General features: G+C 36.3%; 1 protein-coding gene across 3 annotated transcripts in view; it reads left to right on the forward strand.

The window, feature by feature from the left end:
* Positions 1-23705, forward strand: part of LOC138304776 (neuroglian-like) — a 284534-nt gene that overhangs the window by 169890 nt on the left and 90939 nt on the right. For all 3 annotated transcript variants that reach the window (XM_069245044.1, XM_069245045.1, XM_069245046.1), the window contains exon 5: positions 8950-9092. In XM_069245044.1, the coding sequence (XP_069101145.1) occupies positions 9014-9092 (79 nt within the window). In that variant the 5' untranslated portion in view covers positions 8950-9013. The remainder of the gene's footprint in view (positions 1-8949; positions 9093-23705) is intronic.

Consider the following 23705-nt stretch of genomic DNA (forward strand, 5'->3'; position numbering starts at 1 on the left):
CCCCACTGTGTCCTATCCTCCCCGTCCCCCTCCTCTCTTGTCCTGCCCCACTGTGTCCTATCCTCCCCCATCCCCCTCCTCTCTTGTCCTGCCCCACTGTGTCCTTCCTCCCCCCCCCTCTCTCTTGTCTGCCCCACTGTGTCCTATCCTCCCCATCCCCCTCCTCTCTTGTCCTGCCCCACTGTGTCCTATCCTCCCCTGTCCCCCTCCTCTCTTGTCCTGCCCCACTGTGTCCTATCCTCCCCCATCCCCCTCCTCTCTTGTCCTGCCCCACTGTGTCCTATCCTCCCCCATCCCCCTCCTCTCTTGTCCTGCCCCACTGTGTCCTTTCCTCCCCCATCCCCCTCCTCTCTTGTCCTGCCCCACTGTGTCCTTTCCTCCCCCATCCCCCTCCTCTCTTGTCCTGCCCCACTGTGTCCTATCCTCCCCCATCCCCTCCTCTCCTGCCCCACTGTGTCCTCCCTCCCCCTCTCTTGTCCTGCCCCACTGTGTCCTATCCTCCCCCATCCCTCCTCTCTTGTCCTGCCCACTGTGTCCTATCTCCCCCTTCCCCCTCCTCTCTTGTCTGCCCCACTGTGTCCTATCCTCCCTGTCCCCCTCCTCTCTTGTCCTGCCAAACTGTGTCCTATCCTCCCTCCCCCTCCTCTCTTGTCCTGCCCCACTGTGTCCTCTCCTTCCCTCATCCCTCCTCTCTTATCCTGCCCCACTGTGGCCTCTCTTCCCCCTGTCCCTCCTTTCTTGTACTGCCCCACTTTGTCCTATCCTTCCAGTCCCATCCTCTCTTGTCCTCCCCTCTGCATCTCTCATGTCCCCTCCTGTCCTCTTCCACTTTGATATATGGAGGTAGAGACATCATATGACTTCCAACATTTTACTCCATAAAATTTCATCCTCTCTTAGTAAAATCTCCTCAGAAGATGTGATCTGTATAATCACAGGAAATATAACCAAGTTTTGTTGTTGTAATCATGACTCAATGTTTTATTTCTGATAGCTTTTATTTAGAAGATTATTAAATCTTAGAAATATGGTAAGGTTTTTTTCTAGTACAGGAAACATTGAACATGTCTGTGGAATTTCTATACTAAACCACTGAAACAGCAGGTTGACATGCAATAACCACACACCAACTGAACAAAGGCTCCAGTCGACTTTTTTTTTTAAACTCTGATTTATTTTCATTGCAAAATTCACGCTGTTGATTTGTTTAAATGAAATAGTGAAATGGATTTTTTAAAGAATAAACAAACCTGGCCCAATAATTTTGTTGATGGCTTGCCTTAGTCTAATTATTCAAGAGCTTAATGGAGATAGATCAGGAAACCGTATGCTGTTAAAAACATGGTCTGTTTAATGAGACTCCGAGTGTCAAACTCCGATAACAGCCCCACCCAGCACTGACATATTCACTTCTGAAATCTCAAGGAGCGCCAGTAAAATGTTTCAAGGGGTTATAGATTTTTAATTCAAAAGGTGGTATATAAAGTCACAAGGGAATCGAAGCTGATCTCAATTGCTACTGTTCTGTATAAGTAACATTTTTACTGAGGCAATGGTGGCTGAGAGGTTAAGGTGCTCAAATGTAAGACAAATAAAAGACAGCAGTGAAAACAGACCAATCTAAACAGTAGTAAAGACAGACAAACTCAAGACAGCAGTGAAGACAGACAAAATCAAGACAACATTGAAGACCAGATAAAATCAAGACAACAGTAAAGACAGACAAAATCAAGACAACAGTAAAGACAGACAAAATCAAGACAACAGTAAAGACAGACAAAATCAAGACAACAGTAAAGACAGACAAAATCAAGACAACAGTAAAGACAGACAAAATCAAGACAACAGTAAAGACAGACAAAATCAAGACAACAGTAAAGACAGACAAAATCAAGACAACAGTAAAGACAGACAAAATCAAGACAACAGTAAAGACAGACAAAATCAAGACAACAGTAAAGACAGACAAAATCAAGACAACAGTAAAGACAGACAAAATCAAGACAACAGTAAAGACAGACAAAATCAAGATAGCAGTAAAGACCAGACAAAATCAAGACAGCAATAAAGACCAGACAAAATCAAGACAGCAATGAAGACAGACAAAATCAAGATAGCAGTAAAGACAGACAAATTCAAGACAGCAATAAAGACAGACAAAATCAAGACAGCACAGTCAAGACCAGACAAAATCAAGACAGCACAGTCAAGACCAGACAAAATCAAGACAGCAGCACAGTCAAGGCCAGACAAAATCAAGACATCTAGCACAGTCAAGACCAGACAAAATCAAGACAGCAGTAAAGACAGACAAAATTAAGACACAGTGAAGACAAACAAAATCAAGGTAATAGTTAAGATGACAAAAATCACTACAGAACAAAATATCAACAAGCTATTGGACCAACTTATTAAAGACTACATGCAGAAACCGAAAATCAAAACTAGACTGCAGGGACAGAAAACTTAAGATTCTAGTTAGACAATAACAAAATAAGATCCAGACAATACAAATCAAGACAAATCTCCAGATAATAGAAAAGAGACAAAGTACAGCAAGTCTAGAAGATTCTATATAAAGTAATAAAGAGGACATTAGCCTTTAGATTGTGTGTGACAGTTAGTAACAAAAGAAAAATGTAGATTTTTTTTTGACAATTTTTTTTCAAGAAAAAGAATTTGTGACTTGAGTAGATAGAAACTTTTATGTTTTGTATGTCAAAGGTCACAGTTAACTGGGTTAAAGGTCATTACTATGCAGTAACTAATTATAAATAGACCTTCTCTGACACTGATAAACATTTCTGTCTTTATAAAAAGCTCCTAGCTTTGTTTGATAATTGATCCATAATTACAAGACAATCCCACTTAAACAGACTACGGCAATACATGTATAAAGATTTTTTTTCAACGAAGGAAAAATGTGAAAGCTATTAGGCAAACAGTTCACAATTAATGCTTGAGATTTATTTGATACATTATATGACTATGAGGCGAGGAACACAGTTGTGACATAGATCTCGGAAATTTTACACCGAAATTTGCTAGTGCCGTTAATATGATAACCATATGGAACGGATAAATTGAATGATAATGATGCAGCTCTCTGACATTGTATTGAAATCAGCTCTCCTGAAATGGAGGAAGTTAATTCACTATGATATGTTGGTGTCTGTGGCACATGTAGTGGCAAAGATACTGATGAAAGCTGTGATCCGCGATAGACGTTGGCGATGCCGCGGATGGCACTGCGGCCTGCACAGCTCTACAGCTATCGATATTGGTGGATAAAATTCAATTATTTCGCCATGATCTAAGCAGTACATACACCAGGCAATCCACATCAAATGGAAAAAAGATATGCTCCTGCATTAAAAGGTTAGAAATGTGATAGACTGTCATATGTACACAACCATAAATCTGAATTATAAATAGTAGAGGGTGATATCGCGATGCTACCATAGTTATTTTGGACTGAGGATACATGTTGTAAGAACTATAATGCTTTGGTTTATAAATGCTAATTGCTAATTTAACCCACGGGCAGCAGAGTTACTGCTGGACTTTTCGCTCAAATAATGCAAGATTACAATGTTTATGTTGTGAGTAAAATGTCACTGCTGACAAAGGTGTTTTCTGTTTATTTAAACAATACATCATCATGTATTTGTTGTTCCTGTACAATTGTTTGGTGTAGGCTTATGATTAAAGAAAAGATTAAAGTATTTAATATTAAAAATATTTGTAATGATATTTTAATTATGTTAATCAAAATTAGATCTCATTTTCAGTGATCAACATTTATAATTTAAATAGCAGGGACAAGTGGTTCAAATGTCTCATATTCTGCCGCTTACCCCCACTTACGTTGGGTAGCATTGTTAAAGTATCCTATAACTTAGATTTGTTGGTTGGGTTTACCGACTTATAAACAGTCAAGGTCATATATGGGCAGCTTTACTTGTATGCAGTGTTTTGTGTTTGTGAATGTCTCTATGTTTTGGGAGGCTGTTGTATACTTTGTTGTGTCTCTTTGCAATAGCAGAAACTCCTGCCCATTTTATAGTGCTATCTCACTGAAGCATACTGCCAGAGACACTGCATGGATAGCATGTACACAGTCCCCACCCGTCACATTATACATCAAATGTTCCTTACACTCACCCTAGGTCACAAACACCTGTAAATCATACCAATTGACAATGTGATACATAAAACAAGTTTCAGGAATCATACTAACAAAATACAACATTTAAAATTTAAGTGAAATGGCATATATTATATGTTTTACTGTGTATTTGCAGAATTTCATTATAGCTATAAGAGGGAGCACATGTCCTCTGTACACCTCTGTTATCGGTCACGCTTCATTACATTGTCACAGCAGATAGGGAGTATTGTCCTCTTCACGTCAAATGACATTCTCAACAGATAAAATCAACAAAGTTCTCAGTAAACTCCACCAATAGCTAGGTCTATATAGTAACGGAGATTGATTTTAAATGATCATTTTACTTTGAATAGTAACCAGATAATATTGAAATCTTGCTTATTTCTTATGCAATATTGTGACGTGTTCTAAATTGATACAAAATTTGTATCATCAATGATTCTTTTCCTTTTCTTTAGTATCATATTATGATAGTACTTATTTCTTTATTTATTTCCTTTTTCTATGATTTATTTTTTTAACTAAATAATTCTACAATTCCACCTGACACACATAGCTCTAGGCTGACAAGTATATCTGGTATAGATATTTGACACCTGAGCTCCCACAATTGGTACTGTTGATTTCCTACGCCGACCTTTAACCCCGGGTGATTTCTACATAATGTCTGTCATTGATGTCATCTGAAAGGAAACACTTGAGCCCTCCGAGTCCTCCAGAGATTTTAACTCCTCAGGGTACATCAACTTACTGTTTTTGTCATTCTGTAATTCAAAATAGAAATTTTATTGTTTGGTTGAAAGTGAGTTTCTGATAACAAGCTCTTCATAATGCCAAACCACCCATCATGTTTTTAAGCACGATGGAAACTTTACAATGGTATCGTTTCTCACATTACATTGGACCATTTTATTTTTACTATTTCAGAATAGAGGACCACTCAGTATAACCAACAGCTTGTTTTAGATAAGAAGAGATTTGTACTCCAGCAGGACACCTAATACATATATGAACTAACACATATGTTTATTTGTGTAACATATGTGAAAACACATTTACAAATCATCATGCAGTTGGTTCATAATGTTGCCAGATTTTAATTTCAAATAAGGATATTATTATCTTTGAACAGAAAATCAATATATTATAAAAGAGACTAATATGAAATGTTGCCAGATTTTGATATCATATAAAAATATTAGAGACTATAAAATAGTCAGAAATGCAAGAAAAACAATTTTCATTTGAACTTTCTAGCAATATTATAATATAGGGTTATATATATATATACACATATAAATATTGCCAGATGTGTATAAAATACAGATGAACCTACTGTTATAAGAGTCACCTGTATATAAAGGACACCTGACACCTCTGTATGAAAAACTTCTATATAGAATTCCTGTATATTATAAGGAAAGATTATAATTTACATTAATTAATTTACAACATTATGATCTCTTCTGTAAAAAAATATACCTATTTATAAAGGACATGCCACCCAACCTTAGGTTAATTTACTTAAGTACTTAAGGGACACTTGTGTATAAGGGACACATGTGTATAAGGGACACCTGCCTATAGAGGACAAGCCTTGGTTTTACTGCATGTGTCGGTAACCTCCATTTGGGACACCTGTCTATCAGAGACCTCTGTCTATGAGAGACCCCTGTATATAAGCTAGGACACCTATCTATGAGAGACCCCTGTGTATAAGGACACCTATGTATGAGAGACCCCTGTGTATAAGGACACCTTTCTATGAGTGACCCCTGTGTATAAGGATACCTATCTATGAGTGACCCCTGTGTATAAGGACACCTTCTATGCTAAGCACCTATAGAGGACCCCTGTGTAAAGGACACCCTATAGACCCTGTGATAAGAGGACCCCCCTGTGTATAAGGACACCTGTCTATGAGAGACCCCTGTGTATAAGGACACCTGTCTATGAGAGACCCCTGTGTATAAGGACACCTGTCTATGAGAGACCCCTGTGTATAAGGACACCTGTCTATGAGAGACCCTGTGTATAATGACACCTGTCTATGAGAGATCCCTATGTATAAGAACCACATTTCCTGGGTGATCGTTATAGACAGGTTTAACTACATCAATAACAATAGGTAATTAACTGGGCATATTTAATTAAGCCAGGTGTGTATAGCTATGATAGTTCTGTCACGTATTGATTTGCCATTGTACTATCAGCTGACCGTAGGAAGCGTTAGCCCTGACTTTATTTGGTATTGACCATTTCCGCACACTTAAAACTCGGCTGGTTTCCTCGTGACTAGAGCGCATGTGTTTGTAGGATTTGATAGTTTTCCTGCCATTATTTCAGATTGTCACTATACTCTCTGATCCCGTTTACATTCCCCATGCCGCTTATAAGTGGCTTTAAGCCTGGGGGTCCGGAGCTCCCAGCTCAACCAGATGTCAGTGGTTCTATAATTACATTGCATGCACTTCAGGTCACATTGATTGACGAACACAGAATTTATTTAGTAATTTAGAAAAAAAAATTAGGAAACAAAATTAGTCCACGTGTGTGCATAATTTTATACGGATACCATGCAATATTGGGTAAGCGTGATCAGTGATCTTTGCCGATAGCTACTTGACAGTGCCAATCTTCATTTCCTGCCAAAGTTATAGGAAAATGAATAAAATTATTTCGATTTTGATACAATTATGTAATTATGTATTAATTTCATTATTGACTTTTGCATTTTTATTTGTTTTCCTGCTAATTAGAAGATTGCTGAAATTTCTGATCTGAAATGTGATTTAAAGAAATATTTATTATCTGAAGTCTTTATTAAAAAATATTCTATTCTCGATTTGAAAGCTGAAATGATTTCTTTAACTTGAACCATTAAAGCATTCTCATTAGATCCATTTAATGATTTCCTTTTCTGTAATTATCAGTTTGTATAGTAAGGAAGGAGAATTATATGATAATCTTGTCATAAACATAAAACCGGATAAAAATGTGTTCAAAGCTCTAATAATAATCCCTATCTCAGTAACTGATGAATATGGGGGAATATATGATGAGGATGATAAACGAGAAAGAGTACCGATACAGCGATGTGCGGGAATCCCTATAAACGGCCATATTGATGATATTCTGCCCACATCCTTTATAACGTAGCAAGTCTTCTCATCCTTCTTTATGAATCCTAAAAATATCCCTATCTAAATTTGATGTTTCTGTATTCTTGGTAAACCATATAAAATCTAAATACGTGCTTCACTGTGTGGATATTTAACATGAAAAAGACGACAAAATTATGATGGAGCACACAAGTCTTGTAATGAGGTGTGAAAGTGTTCATGAGGGTGGTTGTTAACATCGTGGCTTAAGGAGTCTAGTAGACGCATACAATTTCAGCCCTACTCTGTCGAACAGAGGCTTGATTTCCCTGGCTCAGAAGCCGGTACTTATGAACCTACTACAGTGAAGTTGTACGGAGTGTGGTATATTGTATTCCTGTCATCATTTGTACGTTCGTTAGCTTATATCCTGCTTTTTGTATTTCTCTCACATGTTGGTTGTCGCTTTAATACCCTCCGTATTGATCGTCAATATGTAAACCCAGCGACAACTCTAGTATCTGCTGTCGCTCTCTATGTGACAACAACAGGGTTTTTCTTTCCCTAGTTAAACATACATGCCACCCTTGACCGAGACGGCGCGTGGCTCACGTCTACCCCCAACCGAAAAACGCCCCACTACATTAGCGGCTTAAACGCATACACAATACCTAAAGACACCAGATACTGTTACTATAGAATACTAAATGAAATTAAAAGCTTGAACGATTAACTGAACCCACTCATTGATTCATCAAGATTCACGATAAGATCATTCCATTGCTACGAACGTCGAATGTGAGTCACATTGTCTCACTCGGATCCATTCAGTGACTCCATTGGATGGGAGCAGGCTTAACACAAAGACTGCTCACCATCAATATACAAGTAGTTTTAGTACAGCTCTGGAGAATACACGACTGTTATTTTTGCTTTACCTAATAGGGATTTATATTGGAGTAGGCCTTAGCGTTGTTTATATTGCTGCGTATGATTCGTGTGTGTTTGGATAGAGAATCTGTGGTACATGCTGATCGACAATGAACCAAAGGTGTATTGGGATGTTAGCTTGGTAATGAAGTGCAATGAATTTTTTATACCTTGACACCACAGGAAGAAGCTGACATTGTATCTTCAGCACAGAATTAATGAATTAAAGCCTGATGCTGGTTTCATACCATTCCTGTATTTGTGTGGATTTTCAGTCGGTGACACGTGACGCTCTCTAGTGTCCTGACCTCAGCACCAGGACCATTTTCTATCCCAATCGTTGAGGAGTTTGTGTGGGTGCAAGTCATCCGTGACTTACTAGTATCATTTGTCCCACCCCCTTAGGCCATCACATCCAATAGTGCTGGTATCGTGTGTATTTATTTGTGTGTAAGGTTAGTCCATTGAACATGTTGTGGTAACACAAGCTGTTAAATACTGTGGACAGAAACACTTGACTGAACAACAACATGCATCCACAATTCGGATTATGATGTAACGCAAGTGGTTTCTCATATTCTCGTTGTTGCTAATTTTTTGTGTGGACAAATTTACCTGGAACTTAGACATGCATAGATATTGATTGTGAATATATACTGATAGACATCATTAATTAAGGATACTAATGTAATTTCATTCAAATTTTCTATAAGAAAAATTTTCTTTCCATTCTATGTGGACGAGCAGACGACGATCTGAGATTTGAGATGTGTGATCATCGAGTGGGGTTGATCAGCTGTAGAAACACGGGATGAGGTGTAAAATGTGGAAAATCGTTGAATTCTGGGATGTACTGCTGTGGAGTTGGATAATTATCACTACTCTAGCAGGTAAGAATACCTTCATTTTTGAAATATTTCTTTTCACAGGTGTCTGATGCGTGTGCAGAGACTAGTCGCGTTTTCGATCAAAACTTACTCACTTCAGAGATAGTACAATATCATGAAACATTACAATGTTATATAATGAATTTTTTAAAAGTTTGATATCACAAGATTGGAAGAGAAAACAGCCAAGGTGATGTTTAGATAAAGGAGAATTTTGTGGTATTGAAAACAAGTCAATTCTATGAATGTTTGATGAGAACATCAATTCAAAAAAATATCACTTAAAAATTTTGAAGAAGATTTCCTTTCAAGACTTCTGCTTGCTTAAATAAATTTGTGAATACATAGCTACCCTGTAATGAATTTTTGATTTTTTTTTTTTTCTTACTTCACAAAAATTTGGATTTTACTGACAAATGTGATTGATGAAGATCATCACAATATTGAGAAAATATTGTATTCTTTCCGTTATGTATTCTGTCCATTTTAAGGCAGCGTCTTAAGACTATTTTCAGTACACAGCTCTCATATCAACACACCATCTGATATCGTACCAATGTATTACCGCAGGGATATCAAGATCTTTCCTGGAGAATATAATTCCACTTCTGGGGTTTCCTGGCATATCGGAGGCCCCTCCGCTATCGGCTATCAGGCCGTTGTAGTTCTTCACGCAAGCGAAGGAATCAACACTTCATATATCTGTAGAAATGTGAACTTGTGGGAATGCTCAGTGTATTGTGTGGCTAAAAACACCACATATGATTGTAGTTATCGCTCTGCAGGAAAACATTAACTGTTCAATAAAGAGTAAAAACAATAAGGAAACCGATCATTAAATATCCTATTGTGTCAGTAATTAATTGATGTATTAATTGTTAAAGTCATATAAACATTTTTAATCATATAATTGAAGAAATTAATTATCCTACATAACGAACTTTGTTATCACTCGTTTTTTAAGGCTTCATTAGACAATCAGAAGTAAAAGGAGTGAATTGATGTTTCATGACATTGAAGGGTTGGTGTATTTATAAGTAGATGATTGATGTAAGCTTAAACAGTGGTAGGGTTCTGATTGGATAATATGAATGTATATATATATGTATATATATATGGTAATGTCAGATCTTTGGTGCAGGTTTGGGAAGTTGCATGTTCATATTATTTCATTCATTTTGTTTGAAATACCAATAGCTTTAGTTATTTATGGATATAAGTATAGTTTTGTTTGATGAGTAATTTAAGCCTGAGTTCCTGGTGAAAAACCTGAAACAATCAGCCAATTTCTGTCCAACTGTTTCTGAGTTGGTCAGGAGGGGAGGGCTAGTGATAAAATATATTGTCAGATACATTTCAAAATTGCCCTCTATATAGTCCTTAGGGAGCCAATTCTATAACATTACATTGAATCAAATACTCTTTGACCTCTCAGTTTTGCCATCTGATTCCAGGAAAAAAAAATCTTAACTTTCCTTCCATGTTTTTGATAGATTTGAATAGGGGTCTGACCCCGGGGGATTTGATCTCTGTGTTAGCCCAATGTGTCGGTCGCATGCTTGTTAGTAGAACACTTAATACAATGCCTTTTTGTTCTGAACATTTGAATCGGAATTAAAACCATCCATGTCAGTATGACCTTGAAATGTTCTTTAAAAAAAAAATCATTTGAATCTTTGAAAAAAAAATCCTTCTTTTTTCTATTTGTGTAGGAAATATAAAAAAAAATATCAAATTTTGTTCATAACCTTTAGTTTTTGTTTTCATTAAAAAATTCAATGTAAAATTATCTTTCAGAGAAGTTTGCTTTTTGATTGTTTTTACTGGATATGCTTTTAAATATGACAATACTCTGTAAAGTGATATTGTTATGGTTTAGGATTACAATTTAAATACAAGATGTTGCCTGTAAAATGACAGTATGACTCCTGGGATTCCATTACAGTGTACTAGTGGTAATATATAATACATGATGCTGCAGTATAACCCATGCATACATATCTTATACACAAGTGCAGCTTTACTGTTATTGAAATGTCGCATTTCTTACAAGTAAAGTCAAACAACAAAACAAAATTAAGTTCTTTAAAATGAAGTTGTTGATAATGAGTTTCTAAAATATAAAAATGGAATTATTTGAGAAGATGTGGTGATCTATTAGTAGAGCTCTGTGATCTAACATAGAATATTTCACCTGCTGGCAGGGACAGCATTTGTCAATAGAAGTTTTCGAAAGTACAAGCAGATATAAAATCATTAAAATGTAAGGAAAAGGACTGTTTATTATTTAATTTGAATACTAGAAGATGGAGGTAGTCCACAGAAAGCTCTATGGTCATTGGGTTCTGATGACAGGGAAATATATTGTCCATGTTTGTCCGTAAGCTGGCCAATAATTCAGGTGTGAAATCTGTTGATTACTCTGTGGGATGATACTTGGCAATGATGGGGAGTCAGGCTCGTGTCAATGGAATTAATTGAACCTTGAAACGTACCAATTTCATTATCATTTGTAACTATTGTGGTTAAATATCCCGTTAACCCAACAGTGATCTATCACTGATGTAGATACCGATATCATCACAATGTTAATGTACCTTCATTGTTGAACCATCGAACAATATTGGTACTGTGGATGTTGTAACATGTTTTAACAATTACGGAATACCACACTTGGTTGACTTTATATAGTGATGATCTGTGCGCTGAAGCGTACACACAGTACTTTAGGCTTTTACAGAAGCTTAAAACGAGGAAAAAAATCACAATAATGTTTTAATGTAATTGGAATTGTGTCAGCGTATCTTGGTAAATAGTTGTCAATATATGACTACAATTCCATTAAATGTTGCAGGTATCGGTAAATCTAATGTTAAAAATATTTCGGATAGAAATTTTAGGATTTTTATGTCATGGCGCGGCGTCCGTCGTCCGTCCGTCCGTCCGTCCGTCCGTCCGTCCGTCCGTCCGTCAACATTTCCTTTAAATCACTACTAGTCATAGAGTTCTGCATGGATTGTAACCAAATTTGGCCACAAACATCCTTGGGGGAGGGAAACAGAACTTGTATAAATTTTGGCTCTGTCCCCCCGGGGCAGGAGGGGCGGGGCCCAATAGGGGAAATAGAGGTAAATCCTATAAATCGCTACTTGTCCTAGAGTTCTGCATGGATTGTAACCAAATTTGACCACAAATATCCTTGGGGGAGGGGGAACAGAACTTGTATAAATTTTGGCTCTGGTCCCCCAGGGGCAGGAGGGGCGGGGCCCAATAGGGGTAATAGGGGTAAATCCTTTAAATCGCTACTAGTCATAGAGTTCTGAATGGAATGTAACCAAATTTGGCCACAAACATCCTTAGGGGAAGGGGAACAGAACTTGTATAAATTTTGACTCTGGTCCCCAGGGGGCAGGAGGGGCGGGGCCTAATAGGGGAAATAGAGGTAAATCCTTTAAATCGCTACTAGTCATAGAGTTCTGAATGGAATGTAACCAAATTTGGCCACAAACATCCTTAGGGGAAGGGGAACAGAACTTGTATAAATTTTGACTCTGGTCCCCCGGGGGCAGGAGGGGCGGGGCCCAATAGGGGAAATAGAGGTAAATCCTTTAAATCGCTACTAGTCATAGAGTTCTGAATGGAATGTAACAAAATTTGGCCACAAACATCCTTGGGGGAAGGGGAACAGAACTTGTATAAATTTTGGCTCTGGTCCCCCGGGGCAGGAGGGGCGGGGCCCAATAGGGGAAATAGAGGTAAATCCTTTAAATCGCTACTTGTCATAGAGTTCTGCATGGAATGTAACCAAATTTGGCCACAAACATCCTTGGGGGAAGGGGAACAGAACTTGTATAAATTTTGACTCTGGCCCCCCCGAGGGCAGGACGGGTGGGGCCCAATAGGGGAAATAGAGGTAAATCCTATAAATCACTTCTTGTCCTAGAGTTTTGTTTGGATTGTTAAAAATATTTCGGATAGAAATTTTAGGATTTTTTACAATATGTCACACAATGAATCATTCAGCCTCCGTAGCAAAACTCACATGTTTCAGTACATACTGGTATATACACTCCTTATAGGGTATGATCTGAATGATCGGAAAAGTGTTTTAATGTGGCTGTTATTGGTGATGATCTGACAGATGTATATCTGTATATCTATATCGATAGATGGACCGCGATGATAAGGTCCTGTCACGTGGAGGTCTGTCCATAGCTATGACGTGTCACCAGAACCACGACAGACATGTGTGTCATCGAGGATTCTACAGGGACTACTTATCATCTAGTCTCCTCCATATTGTACAGGAACTTCAACATCATAAATTATATACAGACAAAGCAACTTTGTCTGAGGTCATCCTAGCTGTATATGCAGAAACAAAGGATGAAAATGTCATTCTCATAACAGTAAAACTTATCCAATAAAGTCTGTATACTTTGAATTATGTACTATTCTATGAGTTATGAAAAATTTGAATTCTTACACAATATTAGGTTCGCTTATTTTCAGAGTTCCTGAATGGTTTTTTTTTTATATAGCGGATGACAGTATGATATTGCATCCATTTTCATTCTGTTCTTCGTTGTTTATCCTTGTCCACTATCTCCATCACTGCATACGATTCACCTAGGGTGTCATTAAAAAAACTAGGTCACTTTGACTTATGTTTGTACCCTATGCTTACAATGAAGGAAAGTTTTCAACAAATTCACTCCTATAATCAGCAGTGTAATTTTTCAATTGGTCTTATTTTAAGCCATTTAACCTTTGTACTATTGTTATGAAAGTATTTTTTGGGAAATATTCTTATATATCTATATGATATATATTTATCTTATACAAAAATGCTATACTTTTGTAAGATATGAATGTATAATTTCATATAAATGATAAAATTATAAATGATGTATAGCTGAAATCAAAAGGTTTATCTTACATAAAACTGAAAAATTGGTCTGGGAAATAAAAGAGGTTAGGGAATGGTTTTAATTGGTTGTTAATTAGTATACCCAGATAATAAAACGGCCATCTTGAAAGTCGATATACATTCATGACTGTTTATGATCCCAACTAGAAAGCTTGATAATCTAATTCTCAGCTCAATGCTAATTTCTCTATAAGGACAGGCAGAGATGTGATACTTAAATTAGCATTAGATTTTGTTTTAATTTGCATAAATTCACAGCTAGTGGGTACTCGCCGCTGGGATTCAGTGGTACTATGGTGTTCCTATGGCGATGGAGTCTGCATTTCCAATACAATGTGATATATGACCTGAAAATACTAAATTGATTTGACAATTTTATCTCTTAACAGAAAATAACATTTTCTTTACACAGGAAAGACAATACGTTGGATCATGACAAGACAAACTAGAAAGTTTTAATAGTTGTAGCAATAACTCAAATTGCAAGCATTCAAAAATGATTTAGAAAGAAATGAAAGCGACCTTGGCTGGTCTGAGAAGCGTTAGAAAGCAAGTGAATCACAATATCACAGTGACAGGGCATGCTGGGAAGGGTTACGGTTGGTAATGAAAATGCTGGTTTCATCCGAGATAATTACAGTGTCAGACAAGAGAAATTTCCAAAGCAGCTGTCACATGCTTCTTGATGCAGGCTTAAAGACAATACCATTGGCACCTCATCTTTTCCAAAGCCATTCTTCCAATGAGTTTTTGGTAACATTTCTTTTTTGAAAGCACCGACCCCAAAGATATAAATTTCAGTTACCCATTGAATTGTGGGTAATGAGAGATAAAAGAGTTACCCTATTGTATTGTGGGATTGAAACATGCAGAGATACAAACACATGGGTAGTGGAAAATAGAAACGACATAGGGATTTGGTTGGAAACTGAAAACTACATTTTAATATTACAAAAGTAAATATTTGAGATTGCGCTCTTGTGACAGGTTTAGTGATTGCATGTCATACCAGTATAAACCCTGTGATAGGTTACAAAAGTTGAAATTTTTATAATTGATGAAATTTTCCAGACAGTCTGATAGATATAGACATTTATAAAATATTTAAATGATTTATATATGATTTTAGAAAGTTCAGTAGAATGGATACACCAGACCATCGATCTAGTCTGATAACGACATCAGGAATGGCAGCGACTACACTGGTTTTGTGTCACGTTGTGTTTTTGTCGTCAGTAAAACTATTTGTCATGGACCTTACATAGTCAGCTACCAATATCAGGAATACTGAAGGGATTTATTCTATACACTAACGCTATCATCAATGTCCATCGGAGATGTCTGGACACTGTAGTTGGTCACTCCCCAGTATTGACCACTGACCAGAGAGGAGATCTTCTGTGACATAACACATCATTGTCGTTAAAACATTTATATAACTGTCCGAAGATACTGACCGTTCCTTTCATTCAGATCTGTCTGGTCAAACACAAACTGTTTCTTTCAGACTAGTAGTGGACAGGACATCATTTCTGTTCAGCTTCATTGGTTGAATGTCAGCCTTGTAGGCCAGGGGTTCTTGTATAATCTGTCACAGAATTAGGCAGATATATCATATTGGTGTCTATTTTACTATCAGTAAAACAAAAAGCACATGGAAATATTGTAAAATCTTGTCACCTCTGAATAAAGACTACCTGCTCTGTAGGATTGATTTTTCTGGGTCCCAAAAGGTCCGCTTCAATACAACATGACCTGTTTATAAAGACCACCTGGCTATAACGACCCTGGATGGTCTTTATATACAGGTTTGAATGTATATTGTTATGTCAAATATCAAAGAAACACAATTTAACAAAGCATGACAATTTAATGCCTCGAACTCTCGATCTACGGCACCCAAGCGCCTAGCCAAACATACCTGCGCCTTCTACCACTGCGCCACATCCACATCCCCCATTCATTGATACATCAATTGTTATACTTAATGAAATTAAAACTTAAACTTGGATATACATAGAAGATTCAAATGACAGAAATTACCTTGTACAAATTTGACCATTACATCTAAATAGCTTTATATAGAATCACTGTAAAGGTCAGAGCCATTGTAAAATTATGAATGGACAGAGTGGCTTGACCTTGTATCACTATCAATTATGGACAGATCATGTATTGGTCAGATAAAGCCGCATGTGTTATTATTATGGCCAGACCATGTATGGTCAGATAAGACTGTGATACCCGTGATGATATAGACACACATAGACTTCCCTAATCCATATGTAGTCAATATCTGTCTATTGATTGGTTCAAGATGATCATCGATAATTCAACAGCTTATCGGGCGATACTAGTTTTAGTCTTCATTTAATTTCTGTCTTGGAATGAATATTGACCGAAAAATTCTTGTTTTCGTTTTTATTTCAAGAACGTGCAACGAAGAAAAAACTAATTTTATGTCAAAACATTATGTCCTTTGTCTTGATTTAAAAGGAACAATATTGACTGATTGGGTAGGGTATTGTTTATTATCAATCCAGAGGAATGCTGATTACAAGAAACAAAACACTGTACATTGACCGTGTTAATGTGGTGTGCACCCCTTTCAGATAGAAATAGAATGGTCCGAAATATAACCTTGATGAGTCCAAGTGAGAATTACAGGAGTGACAAAGTTGGATGATACATGACGACTCTCAAGTGGACATGTTGATGAGATGAGAAGAGTATTGTACATAGAAACTGTCAATAATTTGTAGAAAAGAAAGTCAGGTCTGGTGAGGAATTGATTAAGACAACAAGAAGGCTATGGTTTCCATGTACATTAGATTTGGACACATTGACAATGGACCTGTCCAGAGTCGAGTGGACAGGCTTGACAGTTCGGACAGGCAAACCAGCTAGTTAGTAAATCTTGTCAGGACCACACTCGGATCACAGCCAGATTATTTCTTTTTCTTTTTTTATTGACCAATCACACGGGCATTGGAGCGACGTTGATTTCACTGGACGTGATGCACTATGGAATTATTTTTCATCTCATAAAAAGAGAATTAGGTGTTTGCTGATGCGTACAGCGCTGGACTGGTGGATATGACATCTGACATGGTATGATGATATAAAAACGGTGCTTTATCCAGAACAGTTGACACACAAATACCTACAAGCCATAATCAGGCCGCACGCTTTACTCGACGTGCTCTTTCTTCAGAGTTACTGTAGCAGACGGAAATGGCCATCAGGGTACATCGGTCAGGATGAGGCGTTATGAACCACACTCAATTGTTATTGATTCAATGGAATTTCCATCAGTCCATATTCTATAGGCATATGCTAGTAATTTACACCTATTCTTACTCAATATAACCAATGATGGATTAGGTATCCTGGGTCCTTTTCACGTTAGCATATAATATAGGCATGTGTCTCGAAACATAGCAATCATAGCCTATATATTGTAGAGGGTCATAAAGCCCACATCTCAATAATCTGGATGATGAATGATGGCCAATGCTATAGGTTTGACATTCTAGTATGATCTAACAATGTCAAAAAAACAACTAAAAGACAAATGATGTTGATACGGAGGTCAAATCGTGTTGAAATATTAAGCAGGTGGTCATACTACAGAGGTTCATGATCGCTTAAAAGAGGTTTTACTGTAATGTGTCATCCTATACCATGCAGTCTTATTTAAAATCCCAATTTGTTGAGACAAAAAAAAACCTAATTGGGCTTGTATATCTCTGTGATGACAGATAGATTCCTCTAATTCCCTTTAGACAATGCATGGTATGAGATTCCATTGCATATCTTTGAGGTGACAGGTTTTTGGTAGTGGACCAAGGTCTCAATAATAATAATGGTCAATAAATTTGGCATTATCGTTACATCAGCCATCAGAAATATAATGTCTTAGTAAAAAAACAACGTATATGACGAAATGAACTGATAAAGGGTTTAAGGTTTTATTTAAAATTCATCTCTGACTTTAATTCCACACATTATCTGATATTTCTTCCAGCATTTTCAAGTTAAAGACGTTCATTGAGGTGTTAGGGCTGTAAGCTGATTAAAGAGCTGTTAATGAAGCTATGTGTTTTTGTGTAAGTCCTACTCGATCTGCTTGGGGGTGATATGTTGGTGATCGTTATCTGGTTCTTACTGAAAGGCCCTCAGGATAGCTAAACCGTCATCCATTTATCACATCCCATAGGGATACAGTGCTAATATGTGCAGAGAAAAGAGAAGATTTTAATTGGCTTTGGATTATATTCCTTTGTCAGGTCAAATAATGATGAATATATAAGAACATTATTAAGAAACAGTCATAATGGTTTCAATATAAAGTTCTAAAATTCAATATTTCATCACATTTTTTTTGGGGGGGGGGAGGGGGTTGTTCACATGTATTACTTTGTATTGTAATTTATTACTAGATCTAAATGGCAATGTTTTAATGCATTAATATCGATGGCACAAAAGATTTATTTTTTAGTAGAAAAGTAATCTGCCCTTGTTTATGTAATAATGAACAATTGAAATAAAAAGTATATATCATGGTCACACATACCTGAGTATGTTGTGGTTTTTATCTCAAGTTTATAAAGAAATTAATTTTTTGTTCGAACAACAATTATTAATAACAGTTACAACTTTACTACGGGGGGTGGAGGCGCAACGTCCTGGGTTATGGAAAATGTAGAAATTCTTGATGGAACCGCCGTGGATCCAAAAGAATACAGAGGCCTCACTTATAATCCAGGTAAATATCTAAAAGAGCGGGTTGGACCGTGTTGAACTCGCTCTTTTTGATAGTTACAACTTTAGTAACTGAGATCTGTATCACCAAGAAATTTATTTGTTATGAATGTAATTAAAAACTTGCTGATACATCTGAAATGCAAGAAGAACTAGCTACGCTATAATAAAATGATATAAATCCATGCCAATGATGGAATACAAAATGTGATTCAGAATGTTTTTCAGAATCATAAACCTGAGGACTTTACTACAATGGGGTTGTTGTTTCTGGCAATAATTTGAATGGATTTTCAATCTAGTCTAACCGTGAATTGAATCAGATTTTTCATTTCAAGGCAAATAAAAGCCTGTCTATGGCAAATGACTGTAATTATCTGAGGTGATCGGCTGCATGCGGTACTGGTAGCCATAACGATGCCATTCGTAATGACTGCGGACCCATGGAGTAAGTCAACATCTACCATCTACCAATTACCGAGGAAGTTGATGTACGCTTCCATCAGTATTGGTTTGGATAGCCATTTTGGCCGACTGTTGGCCTCCCTTAGGGGTGGTTATTAGGACGAATATGGTAACGCGAGTATCGTAAGTTACTCAAAAAATACCCTTGAGACCTGACGCATTGTGATATTGATTACAGTATAGGTAGCATAAAAACTCATTAATTGCTCCTGTCAGAGTCACTTAGCAAAAAGTCAGGTTTCAGTTTTGTCAATTGTATCTCCATGGAAATAGTATGTATGTGCCCTATTTCTTCAAGGTCATTGAATAGGAAGTGGCCTCATTAACCCATAAATGACATTTTCTATTTATCAGTTATACATAATCATAGTTTTGTTGTCATCACCAAACAATTTTAACAAAATAAGGTCTACATTAATGTAAAATTAAAATATTAGCCTGAAGATTTTTAATATACAGGTGTATATTCTTATATTGAAAATGCTTTTAAACATTATAATTGGTGTAGAAGCAATAAATATGTATGTCACAGTTAGACAATTTTATTTTTATAATCTTCAACAACATAATTAAAAGTGCAAATTACCCCCTGAGTTCTGAATCTGTTATTCTTTTCTCCATATACTTTTCCAAGATATCTTCAAACCAATTGAAGTTATATTAACATTGAATTTGCCCTCATTTTACTTTCAGTTGTTTTTGTCTATAGGGAATTATTTGTAACATATCTCGTGTCATTTAGATCCATAATTGTCATTTCACTAGTTCTAGCTGGGTTTGCGTTGTGTTGCCTCACAGTTTTAGTTCGGTCTCCTCCCCCTGGCTGACATTCGTAACCTGTGTTTTTGTGTTTCCAAGCATTGTTATGAACATGATACACCCCAGTGACCACAGAAATCCCGCTGGAGCGGATCAAGGCATTGTCCTCCTCATTATCTGCCGTTATCCCAGGATAACAGCCACTCAGCACAGATGGTCTCGTGTGACACCTGATGTGAGAGTGAGGACAAGACGAGATCATCCGGGAGATACAAGTTACTGAATTATGTCATTGGCTAATCTGTGATGATTCTTGTCCCCTCTAGGTAAAGAATCGCTCTGCTAATACTGTTTGACAGCAGACATTATGACATTACAACTCTGATCACTTGTAATCCATAGGTAACACTGCCATCAAGTGCATGAGTATTACATTGCCTCTAGCAGTACGTCAAATTGAAACTTAAATTTGTCATATATTGGCTCCTAGCTGTTTGATCTTTTGAAATCTGTAAACTTTGCACTTTCTTTTATTCTGTTGTGTTTTTTTCATCTTTTAATTATAAAAAAACTGTTTAAATGAAAATAAACCGTGTGTTAAAAGCACTTATACTCAGTCTCATTTTAAATACATCCATAAAATGCATTTTAATTTTATCTGATACAATAAAAGAAAAAGAAACGAAAATTGCAAATGTTTTGAACTTAATCTTTTTTTTTTCATTTTACATGTAATGTCTAAAATTAATTTCGAATACATAGTCGTAATGATATCAAAATATGAAAAACCACTGTTTTTAAATAAAAAATTTAAAATGTATTAGTTCCTTTTAAATGTATTTCTGCCTTTGTTCCTTTAAATTTGTGAAGTTTGGTTGTAAAGTTCCACTTGAATGATTTAAGGATGTATAGTGTTAAACATTTAATTCTCTATGACAACTGCTACACTTGTCTGTTCCAATAATGTTACAACTGCGACACGCTTCAATCAAATGGAATTAAACCATCTGTCACACAACACACGTCTAACTGGAATTCAAAACAGCTGCTCAGTTGATGACGGTTTTCTTTTTTTTAAATAATTTGATTTCACTGTCTCTTGATCAAAAGGAGCTCTTCAGCTGTTACGAGGAACGAAAACAAAAATACCATGTTCCAATGATTGGCACCAGCTGTTGCTGGATATGTTACGTACCTTTTCACAATAGATTTTGTATCTTTTATGTTTCTTTTCTTACTTCAGGCAAAAAATATATTTTGTGTCACACATATAAAATTTAGTATAATGGATGGTTTTAGCTACAAGAAAAACATTTTGAATTTTTATCTCATTTAACTAACAGAAATATGTATATACAGTGTAGTATCCATGCTTATACTTTTAAAAAAAATCACCTTTTTTGTGATACAATATCTATTTCCGTGTGAGGAAAGATCTGATAGCTGAGAGTTTTTTCAGTTTAATTATCAAAAAAGGTGTGAATACTTTTAACATCAGCAGATAGATTCGAAATACAAAACATGTGTTAAATCTTATTCCCATGAGTGCTTGTAACCATTATGCTGGCGATCAATATCACTTGTTTCGCAATAAACTACAAAAAGATAAATATCTTCAATTTCGTGTTTCATTGTTATTTTTCCGAAACCAAATTGAAATCATTACTAGAGTGTTGGAAAGCGTTGGTAGCCTTGTATGTTACGAGTGTAAAAGACTATATATCCATGCTTCATAAAATATGTTTACATAGTTGGATTTACATGTGAAGCACAGCATTTTGTCGACTTGAGTGATTGAAAAAATTGATAGTGGTTTGGAAAGCACAGCTGACAATGCTATAAATACGTCCCATTACAAAATGAAATTGAATGATTTCAGGGATATTTTGTTTTCACACATATACATTTATTTGTCAGAGACGAGTCCTATGGAGAAAATTAAATGATAGCATTAATTGAGTGCCATTGTAGGCAGAGATTAAGTACACAAACTCGTATTGGAAAAACTAATTGTTTCATTCATTTATAGAAAAAAAGATTTAAATCTCTGTTGTCATGGCAACCTCTGATGACATCATTATGACATCACTATAGTATATCATTGTCTGACTTCATCATTTGTCATTAGTTTAACCACCTTAGGGTATGTCATATAACTTAAAATTTGATGTTTTATTATCAAGATCGAGTCATGAAATTTATACTGAATAAAATCAAAATAACTTTCTATAAGGTAATGGTAAACATTTTGTAATGTATCTGGTTGTATGCTTGATTTCACAGCCATTAGACCGTTAAGAAGACCAAACGAGTTGGATGTTTTGTGATAACGACCAATTTACAAAATTACAGAAGACTTTGCCATTATTCATTTAGTACTATGGTCAGTAATTATAGTGTTAAATGATATGCTCCACAGAACAGCACCTGGTATGTAGCCATATTGACTACGGATTCCTTGGTGACAACCTCGAAAGTGAGTCTGTATAAGGAGAAGATTAGTATTATGGGACATTAAGAATCGGTATGTGGGAGGAGGGAGAGATGATGGGATGGTTACAAGTCTGTTACAAGGAAATGTTTTACGCATTTCTCCTTGACAAATTACTGGGAATAACAAAGGCTTGTTCCTTGAATGTACTTAAGCTAAATGGAGCAACAAAGCCTCTGTATTTCTGTTGTCGTAGGAGGTGACAAAGGGAGATAATTAGTGATGTTATTAATGATTAATGTGTCCCGGTTGATGGTGAAATAATGACCAACAGACATTTACCTTTCAGGGTGGCTTTGTCTTGTACGTCTGCTGTGTGTTTGGTTATTGGGAGAAATGAGTTTAAAATCAGACAAATGTCATTGTGATGTCAGTCGAATTGGACATTGGACATGCATGTCACTAAGCAGGAAGGGAAAATGATGTACAAATGTGTTACATTCTCTTTGCTTTCCTGCATTTACATCTTATTAATTAGGAGAACTTTTCAAAATTATATTGCTCAAGAAGAATTAAACCAGAATACTAATAGATGGATTTAACACCCTGCAGCAGTCCAGTCATAATTTCAATAAAATGTTGCCGTAATGTTCAATCTATTACTTCAAGTTATATAGTTTAGAAAATAGTTAGTCAGATTTGATTTATTAAACCCAGTTTTAAAGTTTGATTTATATGGGAACATAGTTAGATAGAAATATATGGGAACATAGTTAGATAGTTCAACCCTGAAGGCACATTTTAACTCTAACTATTTTTAGACCGGATTAGTTCATTATGAAATTTCAAGGGTGAATTACTTAAGGTCACGGTGAAAACGTATAGTATAGATAGCTCTGAAATTGATCCCATTGTCTGTGATATGATGTATGATTACATAATTGACGGAAATGTTGGCTCTCTCGGCTATTGTAATGGCGTCTAAGCCAAATCAGCCGTCTACTGGTGGAAAAAAGAAATACTTTAGCAGGAAATCGGGGTACGAGTGAATGAACAGTGATAATTTGATAATTGCTGTAGAACATACATGGTCTGACGCCTCTTAAATACTTGTTTATCATTATTTCAATATCGCTTGTTTTCTACTGATTAGTCCCCTGCTGTTTTCAATAGACTTGGAAGCGGCAGAACATGGCAGATTCATGTCTTTTTAAGTCTAAGTCAATTGCCAACAGTTTGAGGATGAAATTTGACAACATGTTGACGG

Source organism: Argopecten irradians, chromosome 12 (genome assembly GCF_041381155.1).
Source record: "Argopecten irradians isolate NY chromosome 12, Ai_NY, whole genome shotgun sequence".
Classification (NCBI taxonomy): domain Eukaryota; kingdom Metazoa; phylum Mollusca; class Bivalvia; order Pectinida; family Pectinidae; genus Argopecten; species Argopecten irradians.